General features: G+C 42.5%; 1 protein-coding gene across 3 annotated transcripts in view; it reads right to left on the bottom strand.

The window, feature by feature from the left end:
* Positions 1–10,364, bottom strand: part of LOC142949520 (regulating synaptic membrane exocytosis protein 1-like) — a 65,787-nt gene extending 55,423 nt beyond the window's left edge. For all 3 annotated transcript variants that reach the window (XM_076091207.1, XM_076091206.1, XM_076091209.1), the window contains exon 1: positions 10,198–10,364. In XM_076091207.1, the coding sequence (XP_075947322.1) occupies positions 10,198–10,364 (167 nt within the window). The remainder of the gene's footprint in view (positions 1–10,197) is intronic.
* Between the last annotated feature and the right edge of the window lie 2,119 nt (positions 10,365–12,483).

Here is a 12,483-nt window from a genome sequence, read left to right as displayed (position 1 = left end):
ACTTTACAAACAATAAGATATTGACCAGAATTTAAAATGAAGTAATGTAGGTTTCAAAGCTCTGCGCATGACATACATTTTGTAATAATTGAGTCACGGAAGGGTTCATGCTGTTGAAGAGGTTAAATGAACAGACTTGATGTTAAGTCTTGTGTGAGTTTGGTTCTGTTTCCTATAATGCTCCATCAGTTCTTTAACCTATAGCATCAGACTAAACAGCCCCTCCCATAGCCGGTGCTTGGATGTTGATAACTCTTTTTATTGATGTTGTGAGTGTTTTACCCGTATTTATGGAGCAGAGTGCTTTTTTGGCATGGAATGCTGAGACTATCACTCTATCGCTCTCCTCCTAATATTTATTTTTTCTTTCTTTTCCATTTATATCCCTTACTCTTCCTCCATTTACTTTAATTATTTTCCTATCATACCTCACTCTTATCTTTAGATTTGGATTCCGCTCTGACAACGCCAAGTAATTGATAAAAAAAAGTTATCTTCCACATCACTATATATATGTTTCTTTCTCTCTTTAATACTGAAACACAAAGCCTCTGACCTCACACAGCCTGCTTGGTGATGTAAGACATGAATCTAGTTGATGGAGTAGTTATCGAGTAATCATGGGCGACCTCTATTCCCCTCACTCCATCCCACATACCTCGGCTGGCAGCCCGCTCCTTCGCTGCCCCCCTCCTCCTTCTTCTTCACTTAATTTTCTGCAGGCCCCACCTGACTCCACACAGCAAACTACAAATAAAATAAACTGTTGAGTGGGATTGTTAATGCTGCGCAAGATCCACTGCTAGCGCCACGGTTTATTTATGTCCAAAATGTTGTGTTTGAACAGCACATGCTGATTCATGACAGTTTTGTTTGAATGCCAATGCATTTTGTGATTGTTTGCTGGTTACTAGTCTAGTCATGCACACATAGAACATTTTGTATTGTGTTAGGGTATCATTGCAATGAGTTCATTTGAGTTATAAACCAGCTGTGTCGTGTGCAGTGACATCACCGGTGGGTGTGGTTACAGGAGCAGTAGAGCATTATTTTGACCACACCCATCAGTTATAATGGGATGCTCACATGTGTAACTGGCTTTGAACCAGAGTAGATAGAAAAACACTGCTTACTGCTTACTTGAAGTTTGAACTTTCTCCATCCTGAAGATCTGATACTTTTAACTGGATTGTTTTTATTAATGCGAGCACACCGTTTTTATTCATTAACATGTTTTATCTGATGTTTTATTATTATCGTTGTTTTTATCTTCAATTATTGTTGGGTATTTTATTCTATTTTATTTTTTATATCATATTAATTCTATGATTGAATTTGCTTCATTGCAATCTTTAAATGTTTTAGTCCTTATTAAGCCATGTAAAGCACCTTGTAAATTTGCCTTTAAAGGTGCTAATAAAGTTTATTATTGAAGTTTATTATGTAATAGTTAGCACTGCTGTGGTATGTGTAAACCAACATATACAGTTAGATGGACATGCTGTAGTATTTGATGATGAGCGTGCTTACAGTTTACCATGGCCACATGTTTATTGGTTGAGTAGTGAGTTAAAGAAAACCTGAGTGGATAAACACAAAAAATGCAGATGTTTTCATTCAGAGCAGTAGAGGACACAGTTTTGATTAATACTGAAAATGGTGTGATTTACCAGATGTCAACACCTATGGGAGATGTTGGAGTGATTTATTAGTTAGTACCGTCCACCACCATCATCAAAACACCAAATGAGGGAAGATCTTTTACATTAAGGTTTAGTATTTCTGGACTTCTCTATTTAAGGAACCAAAACAGCCTGACAAGTGTTTGTATTGTGCTTTCTGAGGGAGCTGTGATAGGCAAACATGGTCTGTATAAAGCAGCAGTACATTACAGGTGTGCCACAGTCCCTCTCACAGCCATATATTTAGGCACAACTCAACTCTTCCTGACACATTATTTAACAATTAACATTATCTAAATAAGCATATTGAGACATTTTGACTGGTGTTACCAAGGGGTACAAATTTGAGTCCCATACAATGTTGTGTGTGGCCGCTCATGATATAATCCCATCACTTCTTCTGACTACAAACACAGAGAAATGGAAGGAGTGAAGGCGAGAGATGTAGAGAGCCTGGTCAGCCCAAGTAGAATGCATTCTCATTAAACTTTAATGCTGGGGAGGTCTGAGAGCACTAAAGAGGCTACTCACCGAGGCTCGTTCAGGTCTCTCAATCTCAACACACTCACTCAGAGTCACACCCAGCCGCACCATCTCCTCCCATCCTCTGTGAGTGAGAAAGGCCATGTCCTGGTACTCAGTCACATTTTGTCCCCTATGTGTCTTCTGCTGTAGCTAATGATTAACCAAATCAGCACAGCTGTATCAACACACAAACGGAAGGCTGGTTCCCAAATTGCACAAGATAGTGAAAGACCAAGGCTTGGTCGAGGTAGAGGATAGGGGCTCTATATGCACATCGGTCGAGTTCTTCTACACCAAACTGGGAATGCCATTTCGTTATGCACCTGGTTTTAAAAAGTCTCTATGGGGGGCTGTCATGGTTTCTAAATGTTTAAATGATCATATTGGATGAAAATGAAGCGTATCATCTAAGTCTGTTTTCAATGCACGGGTGTAGTGTGCCATTTATACAACAAAGCAGAAAAGAGAAAGGGCGCTTCACAAGTTGCCATGCGTCTGTAAATTTGTTACAGAGTCACTTAACGGTTCTCCATGCAACAACTATTTGCTAGGTAAAGACATAGTGGAGTAATGTCTACCTGAGCAGAGAGTCACTCTCCCCCTGTGTGTGTTGTAATGTGTTTGGTGTGCTCTGCGCTCATACGGCAGTTACAGCTGATAACGCCGTCCCGACCGACTATTAGCTCTGTTGCCATTGTTTGCAGTGTTAGCAGCGCTAGCTGCAAGCAACTGGCTCAGCCGGCACCATGTTGAAGGCATGGAGACACTAGATATGCACTAAATTAGAACTTTTATGACAAATTGTGACTTTTTGTGGTAACCCTTTCAGAAGAAACCAGGGCCATGAATGTAATTAGGGCTGGTGCACAAAAGGGGGTGCATGTTTTTTTAAAGTGTTCCAATACAAATTGCATACTTTTGCTTCAATCAGTGCTTCGATTTCTGACAACTTCACTCACGTTCTGGCCCACATTTAGTGCAAGAGTGTACACCAGCATGCATGCATGCACACTCACACACACACCGATGAGCATGCATACTAAATTATACCCAAATGTGTACTAGTGATTGTGTTCTTTAGTTGTTTTTTTGCAGTTACATTTGAGAATGAAAAACTGAGACGCAAACACAAGATTGAAGCTTTTTGAGACAGGCAGCAGAGATAGATGACAGATGTGTAGACAAACTCAGGAGTGCTCACATACACACACACACACTGGTGTCGCACAAACACAAATCATGTACACGCAGTCACCGTCCGTCCCCCCCCGCACTAGTTTCCATTCCTCCAGGTGTTGCAGACACACCCGACTGCTTTTGAGTTCTTTTAATTAAGAGCAAAGTGTGAAGATCCAAGTGAGCACACTCTTAATACACACACACACACACACACACACACACACATATGGAGCACACGGATTCGCACAATCTCCAGCTGTCTGGAAAAACAGTGGAGGCTGGCAGCAAAGCAACAGGACAAACTGTACAAACTGTACTTTGCAAGAGCGCACTTTCCTTCTGCAAGCTTTCATCCACAGACCGACAAAACAGCAACACCATCTGGGTTTGTGGTGCATTGTGTGTGCTGCCTCTGCAAGTCCTCTGCAAGTACTGCAGTACACATGCTCTCAGACGAACTGTATAGATACTGGGTGTGTGTATGTGAGTGTGGGAATGTGTATGTGTGTGTGACAAAGAGTGCTTGTATAAGTACATGTGTTCACGTATGTGTATATAGTAATTAACATGCTTTCCAATTTACATTTTGATCAAATCCTTACACACACACCACACACACACACAATCATAGATCTGCATTGCACACTGTAATTAGTGGAATTCAACAGTGGGTGAAAACTGAAAGAGGTTAACAAGAAAAAATGAGGTTCAGAACATCAACTGCAGCCAGGGAACTGAATATTTAAATATTTCAGGAACTACTTCCAAGTGTGCGCTATTTTCAGACCTGATCCATAATTCAACATTAGCATTTTTCTCACAGAAACCTTAAAACTCTTAAGTCTGCTCAGGAAAATGTTTCTCTTTATCTCAGCTGAAAGTACTAAATTGAGTTTAGTAGGAATCCGATTTCTTTTTCTTACTCAAGAGATACAATTTGGTAACTTGACATAATGCTAGCTGCATCAATTTTCAGCTATGCAAACAAGTGACCGTTATCCAGGCAAGAAAACGGATATCTATATTATACAGAATAGAAAGATACAGGCAACTATACAAAAGTGAGTGACATTTGATAAAAGGACACAATAGACAGTTCGACCCCTGCCAAGGTACTATTTTGTCTGAGAAATTCTCTCTTCCTGGCTCAAACAATTCAATCCTGCTGTGAATTAAAATGCATGTTGATGTTACTATGTCACTATATACAGTAAATATATCTGGAAAGTAGCAATGAAGGAAACATTTGATAACATCTAAAAACAAAGAGCTATTTACAACAAGTACCAGAATATTTGAAGTAATCAGTCATTTTCACAAAGTAAACTAGATTGTCCATATTTGTTTGAACTCTGGCTCTGGTTCAGTCCAGTTCAGCTTCAACAAGGCCCAGAGGCCTCTTCATGTGGTTAAAGAGCACATCAACACTCAATTAAATTAGAACGCCACTCGAAGAACACAGACCTCCACCAAGGCCAAATGCCCCATCTCGCAATGTTAACGAAAGTTCAAAATAATAAGTCTATCCGCCCTGTGATTTGGATCTTCCTCGGCCCAGGCTACACCCTTCCACCAAGTTTCATGAAAATCAGGCCAGTAGTTTTCTGTAATCCTGCTGACAAACAGACAAACAAACCAAACTGAAAACATAACCTTCTTGAAAGCGATAAACATAAAGAGATTTTTCTGCACTGCTTTCTAAGACTTAAAACGTGTAACTTCTGCTTACATGCATGTGTTATTGAAAACATAATCATGTGTTAAATTCTTTGTAAATGACACCAAATTAATTTATGCGGCGCCAAAAGGCACTCCTTTGTAAAACAAGAGCACTAGCCTTTCATGTAGATTCAATGTAGGCTACAATTATCGGAACAGCACAAACATTCAGGGTCTTCATGTGGATCAAAGGTGTACGGCAGATATAGATATTGAATTAAAGACGATTAAAGAACGATTTGAACGATTAAAGTTCTGAAAATGTATTTGGCGACCCAAATAAGACAATATTTGGTAATGACTATGTTACAGGACGCTAATAAGCTCCATAGAGCTGAGAGGAACTGCAGTCAATTGATAATTCACAGGGTTCATATGAGCAATTCATTTTATGTAGTGTTGATATAAAGGTATTGACTGGTGCAGTTATAAGGTTTAACTATCTTTTTAAGTCCCATATCAAAACAGAAGTCAATCTGTTTCTCTAATAAATTAAAACCTACTCTTGACCTTGGCTACCAGATGACCTGTCAGTGGACAGTAGCAGCCATATCAGACAGGAGGCAGGGAGAGGGGCTACGCTGCCTCTATATGCACCCTGAAGCCTGCAGCCTCAGGGACTCCTGGTAAAGAGATTAACAGTGTGTGTGTGACCCCTGTCAGAGGCTCCTCCCACTCTTTCTGTCTCCCCCTTTTCTCTCTCTTTCCACCACTCTAATCCTTAAAACCTCTAAATCCTCCCTGCTCTCCCTGTGCCCTAGGTCCTGATTTCTTCTTCTGTCCATCTGGTGTGAAGGAACAAACTCCAGCCAATCGACTCCTTGTTTCGTACCACCGATCAGAAAAGTGTTTGATAAATGTTAATAACAAATAATACAAAAGCCAGATGTCAGCTCAGTCAGCTCCAATAAATTCAAGGAGTACAACTACTACGGATAGTGTTTACTTGTGCTTTAGCTCTGCCTTAACATCAACACAAGAGGCTGCCTCCATTAACCACACTCCAACCTTAAGGCCCTGCGTTGCGCGTCTACTCCCGTCTGAAATGTCTGCAACCTCGCTGGTGAGCGCATCAATATTTTACACATGATTTCTATATTTACATTTTGGAAACCTCAAAAGCTCCCATGGGTAGATGGGAACGTGGAGCGTTGGGTTGCAGGGAATATATTTCCTGTTGTGCAAGAAGGAGGATTTTTAACATCACGGCATCAAAGAGGTTGGTCACTGCTGCGTTCAGCATCTCGTTCACTCCCCACAGCATGACAGCTCCCCTCCACTAACATCCTCTGGATTAGGAAGTCAATGGAAGGTTTAGCAAGTCAATGGAGGGAGTCTCGGAAGTCCATAGTGTATTAGACATGGACAAAGTGTTCGTTAGTGCCCTGAATCAGTGAAGGACACCCCAGGTGCATGCCTTCTCAGCCATTGATTAGCCCAGAACCAGGTGTTCTGGCTCAGTAACAGATCAGGACACTTCAGAGTCTCTCATGACAGATAAAGTCCTGTATCACTATAACCTTATCACTGCCAGCTGCTCAGGTCTCAGGCAACGCTGCCACCAATGCTGACCAGGTGAATAGTATTGACGTAAGTTACAGAATGATCTTTTGGAGGTGAGTTTTCACTGCTGGGGGGAAAGCAGTGTTGGCTGTTATTCAAGTCCACTCTCTCAGTGAAGATGAATTTGCTCAACACGTTTCATAGATCGTTCCTTTGAATTACATTGCTTACAAGAAACTCAAACATATGGTGATAGACCACAAATATTTGGCTGTAGCAAATTACACATACATGTATTATGACCTTGTTAAAACAACATAAATAGAACATAAATGGATGAATGAATATAATTGTACACGCTTTTGGTATTTTTAGTGGCCCATCTCCAATCATTTGGCCTGATTTTGTACTTAGCCCATTTCTGTCCGACACAAAAAGCATGGTAGCGTCGCTAGGAGCAGTTGGCATTTTTTTACGTGACAGTTCAATTTGACAGTTCACAACCTTGTATTCTACAAATAAATAGAAAAACGCATTATCAATTAGGTTTCATGGGAAACTTATTTTTAATCAGTTTACTTTCGCAGTTTTAAACATGTGATAAACAATGTGAATTGACACAAAACAAAAGTGGAACAAAACTAGTTGGTTATGTTTCGTAAAACATCATGGTTTTGCTTAAATAAGGAATATTTGTTACATTATTTAAGTAGCAGACATAAATTAAAATAAGTCAATGTTGACTTCTGGTTTCACACGGACAGGAACAGCAGCCTGCTGGGTGAAAACAATCGAAAAGTAATTGAGACCAGGCTACAGTTTAAGAGTTGATATTTCATTAAGTCAACCACCTGCATAAATGTATTGATCTAATCCATGCTTGTTGCCATTTCTCTGTTGTAGCTAGTTAGTTATGCAGGAAGTTCTTAATCCCTCCCGCAATGTTGATTGTTTCTCCAATGCAATAATAACCAACATTGAGGACCAGACCTATTTGAATTACTGGCCAACTCCTGTGACAAATGATACAAAAGTCTGGAAACCAAACGTATCTTTGTCAACTAAGATAATTTGTGTGACAGCGAAACCCAATAAAGATGGTGGAAACTATGTGGTATGACAAAAATGTATATCAATGGATTTGTGACCAAATGAAGCCTGTTAGTGTGCATGGTTTTTCTTATCGTATGATGCTCTCCGTGTATAATTCAAAGACTTTACCGCCCATCAATGCCAGTATCTTTTTTGTTCAGGAGACCAAAACTCTCCAGTAATCCAACTGGTTTGTGGCAAAAAAATGGTTCTCTCAACACACTTGTTGCCCACTACTACACATAATTGTAACGCCATACAGCATTATAGGTACTTAACAATTTGTTCTGGTGGCAGATTGGTCCACAAAACTCACTTTTGCTTCAAATATTATATTTCTCATACCACAACTGAGCTCGTTCTTTCCTAAAAATCTGATAAATTAAGTATGCAATCCATGCAAAACACTTAACTATGTTCTCCACAGAGATATTATGCGTGCTCACACTGCTGCATACCCTTAAACCAATGTATTTGCCACAATGCCATTTGATTCATCACTCAAGATACTGTGTATGGAAAATGTCAACGTAAAAGTTGGATGGTTGTCGCAGAATCAGCATGTTCTTTATCATGATCATTCCTATCTCAGAGATATTAATATTAATTCAAAGCTAATAAGAATAACACGAGATCGCAGAAAAGGTTAACTTCCTCCCACTGACGGTGACCTGGGAAACACAAAGATACTTCTTCCAGAGATTTCAACATTTGGGTTGCTGCATTAATTGTGTGTGAAGATCCTAAGTCCATGACTTTGGATTTCTTCTAGGTCTGTTTTTGAGTGGACTGCCTTGCAGAGGTGTGACAACATGTGTGACACAGGTGCTGTATTTTAGCAAATACATCACCATTGTCTGGGACGTATTGAAATCAAAAAAAGTTGACATGATCACATGAAGGTGTCCGAAATTAAACAAAATGGCGAAACTGTCTGTATCGTCTTCACATCCCTCTTCTTCTGCTTCTGAAGGCTGCTTCACTGCTGCTAACTTAACCTTATTTACATGTTTCTCTAACACAAATCTCTCCTTTGTCCATTGTTTTCTGATCCCATTGATGGTTAGCCAGATGATGAAGCCATTATTGACTGAACCTGAGCCTGTGCCTCATGGAACATTAAATACATCACTTCCTCTCCCGATGCAGCTCTCACCCCGCTTCCCTTCACGCTGCAGTCAGGAAATGAAAACAGCCATTAGAATCGAAGCAGGCCAGAGTGCTCTGGGATGCTGCTGCACGCCTGCTACGGTAGCATCCTTCATTATGAAGCCAGAGATTGGGCCCTCACTGTGTTTCAGTGCAGGTGTGGATGCAGCTCTAGTGGATCACACTGCCGTTGGTTGTGGTAGAAACCCCTGGGGCATCAAACTGCAATGCAACCAGCCCTTTGTATAAGGCAGCTGTAGCACACCAAGCTATCATAACATAAGACAGAGACAGTGAGTTTAAAGTGACCTATGGCTGTCTCCTGTCATTTCCCAACAATGCTCCTTTAGTAGCTTATGTTTCTCTATACTAGAGCATCCTTTTGGTTATTATTATTATAATAGCTCAGATTCTTGGGATTTGATCAACATACAGGAGGTTTTCAAAAGTGCTACAATATATCTGGGCTCTTTTCTCGTCTGTATCGTGTCAGGTTCAGGGCTGCTAAGATTCCCAACCACACCCCATCTTCCTCTCTCCGCCGGAGGGGAGCACAAATGATCGTCCACACCGCTTCTCCACCGTCCGTCTGTCGGGCTTATGAAACGGATCGTGTCGCTGCAGGCCTATGAGCTATAATGTCATTGTTGTTCCCATTATTGTCAAAGCGATGTCTCTCACACACATACAGCGAGAGAGAGGAGGGGGGGGGCACACACATTCACTCCGCGGTTGCAAAAAAATCTACAGTGATAAAGTCACTCCAGCCTGCGTGCGTGCGTAAAAGGAGAATCAGAGCGGTGTGAACTGAGGGATGGGGTGCAGTCCCCATTGATGAAAACGAGTAGGTGAAGGATGAATAAAGCTATGATTCATCCCCCAAACCCCCCGCCCCTTCTCCACCAGCACTGTCACACCCCATCCTCGCGGCCCTATCTACACCTGTAACGCGTTTGACCCTGTTTCGGGTCATCTCCATTGACTGTGGCTGATTATTATTTGAATGTATCGATTGATTACAACAGCATCGCGCCTCAGAAGGCTACTCGCTGTATCCTTGATGATGCTGATTTCTTTTAGATACACATCTTGCGCTCTTGCTGCTCTGTGTGCCTTTGGGTACATTTATATAGAAACACACCACCACCTCTTCGAGACGGAGCTGCAAGTGCATCGGCTAGCCACACTGGTTACTGGACGTGATGGGTGTGTGGTGTTAACCACAGCGATGGCAACACCGGGTATTAATGGATAGCTCGGTGTACAAGGGGCGTCTTTCGAACGGGGATTGGTATGCGTTACATGACATATAACTTCCACAGAAAAGAAAAGAAAAGGTTGCCCTTACTTTAGCATGGCTTGTTCTTTATCCTCTTCCTCTTTTTGCCGAGCCATCACTGCCATGATGATTTTCCTCTCCTCCTCGGTGAGATGGCTGAGGTCCGGCAGATCCGGCATGGATGGCGGCACGGTGGGTGGGCGAGGGCCACCCTGGGGCCCCACCGAGGCGGACATCTTTTCCACCACCACCACCCCACCTCCTCCTCCTCGGCGAGTCGTTTCGGCTGACAGGTTTCCCGGAGCGTTTCCGAGCCACACCTCACGACTTGATCCGCGAGCAGAGAGGCAGCGGCAGCCGCAGCTCTGGCGAATAGTGCAAGCCGCTCATGGTTGCAGGCACCCTCGGTTGTGCTTTTGTTTGTCCTCTCTGGGTGTTTCTCCCACCACTCTCTCGTCGTCGTTCCCCCCCCACCCCCGCCTGGCCGCCTGTGCCCTCCACCGCCCGGATTCACGGGGAGCCCATCTCCGTTTTTTCACACCGGGAGTTGAGTCGAGCTGATGGGGGGGCCCTGGATCACCGGCTGGTCTGTGGTGCCGTCGTCGGACTCGAGCTGGATGTTAGGGCGGTATAGGCGGAGTCCGTGTACTGCTTCTCCTCTCTCTCTCTCTCTCTCTCTCTCTCTCTCTCTCTCTCTCTCTCTCTCTCTCTCGCTCTCTCTCTCGCTCGCTCGCTCGCTCTCTCTCTCTCTTTCTCTCAGTCAATGGGAATGCAGCCCTTCTTCCTCTCCCGTTTGCCGGGAGGCGCGCTTACTCATGTGAGAATGGGGTCCTCACCATCATCCCTTAAGAGCACAGGCTTTACTGTGGCTGCACACACACACACACACACACACACACACACACACACACACACACACACATACACACACACACACACACACTACTGTTGTATTCACCACACACACAAACATACACACACTTTGCACACAAAGTTCAGAAGTGCACACAAGAGGAAGCGTTTAACAGCCATAACCGACCTTAATTGCCAATTCTCGCGATATAATTTTGTTGATTCAAATAAACAGCCTGTTTTTAAACCACCTGAAGCCCACCCTCGAATATAGACGTGCTATCCTGTCCTCTTACGTTTCAGCACCATGGACAGCAGCTTGTCTGAACATTACACTGTACAGACACACATGTTCTATTTCTTATGGTTTTCTGAGCTATTCGAACATCTTGGCCGCTCAATCTTTTCAAAACGTCCAACCAAAACTATTTGGCAGATTCTGTTCCAACTACAGCACATACAGTATTCTGGCTCGAGTCATGAGCCTCTTATTTTTTAGTTTTATGCTTTTTTGTTTTTGTTTTGCTATACCTTCGTATTGTCACTTGTATTATAGGTTTTATGTATATTACCATGTATCTTATGCGTAGCCTAAGTCTGTGTGTCTGTGCTTGTGTGCGTGTGTCTCACCTGGCTGCAACACAGACTTCCTCTTTGCTAAAGCTAAAACGTTTACCTTAAAATAATCGTATGTTATGTTGTGCCATTTTATATTATTTCAAATGTATGTATTTATCAATTCCTACAGAAACAATACACATTGATCAATATCAATGTTGGCATTGTTAGCCAAAATGGTAATTATCTTCTGTTGTCCTTTTATTTATTGGTATGTATTCTAGTATTTGTCTTATTTATGCTGTCATTAAAAGTTATCTCATTACTTTTTATTACAATTCCACAATTGTGGCCTATATTCCTATTTGCTACATTGGATAAGCCAAACAAAATGTATGGGGGAGAAGTGTTGATACTGTTGTCAGCTAATCTCCAAAAGGTTGAAGCTCCCTGCTCGATCAAACGGCTCCTGTCCAACAGCTTCAGTCAGAGTTACTATAGGCCAGACAACCTCTCGGCTCGTTGTGTATTCACATCCAGACTCTCAGGCTATACCAATGGCAGAGCTGGCACCGGTTTCTCCCCGATGACGTAATGCTGGGTGAGTGGCAGAGTCCATCCAGCAGATGGCATCATCCCCGCCTGCTGCCACACTGCCTCCGTCACGTGACGTCACCGAGGAGGTGACTGTACCGCGGTGATGTCAACTTCCCGTGGTGCAGAATTTTGTCATCATTTCGTGTCGTGACTAGGGACCACCAGCCCCGAGTGACACAGTCGTGCCACAGCAGAGCAGATCGTTGCTGCAGACATCAGACTATAAATAAACCCAGAGTGGAGCCTGTAGGAGCACTGAAAGTCCCTGCTTTAATGGCTCTTTTCTTTGGACTTAGGATGTGTTCAGTTTGAATGATACCTACTATTAATAAACAGATAACATGAATG

This window comes from Anarhichas minor, unplaced genomic scaffold, assembly GCF_050575085.1.
Source record: "Anarhichas minor isolate MPS153535 unplaced genomic scaffold, ASM5057508v1 ptg000014l, whole genome shotgun sequence".
Lineage (NCBI taxonomy): Eukaryota > Metazoa > Chordata > Actinopteri > Perciformes > Anarhichadidae > Anarhichas > Anarhichas minor.
This window is presented reverse-complemented; position numbering and strand designations above follow the sequence as displayed.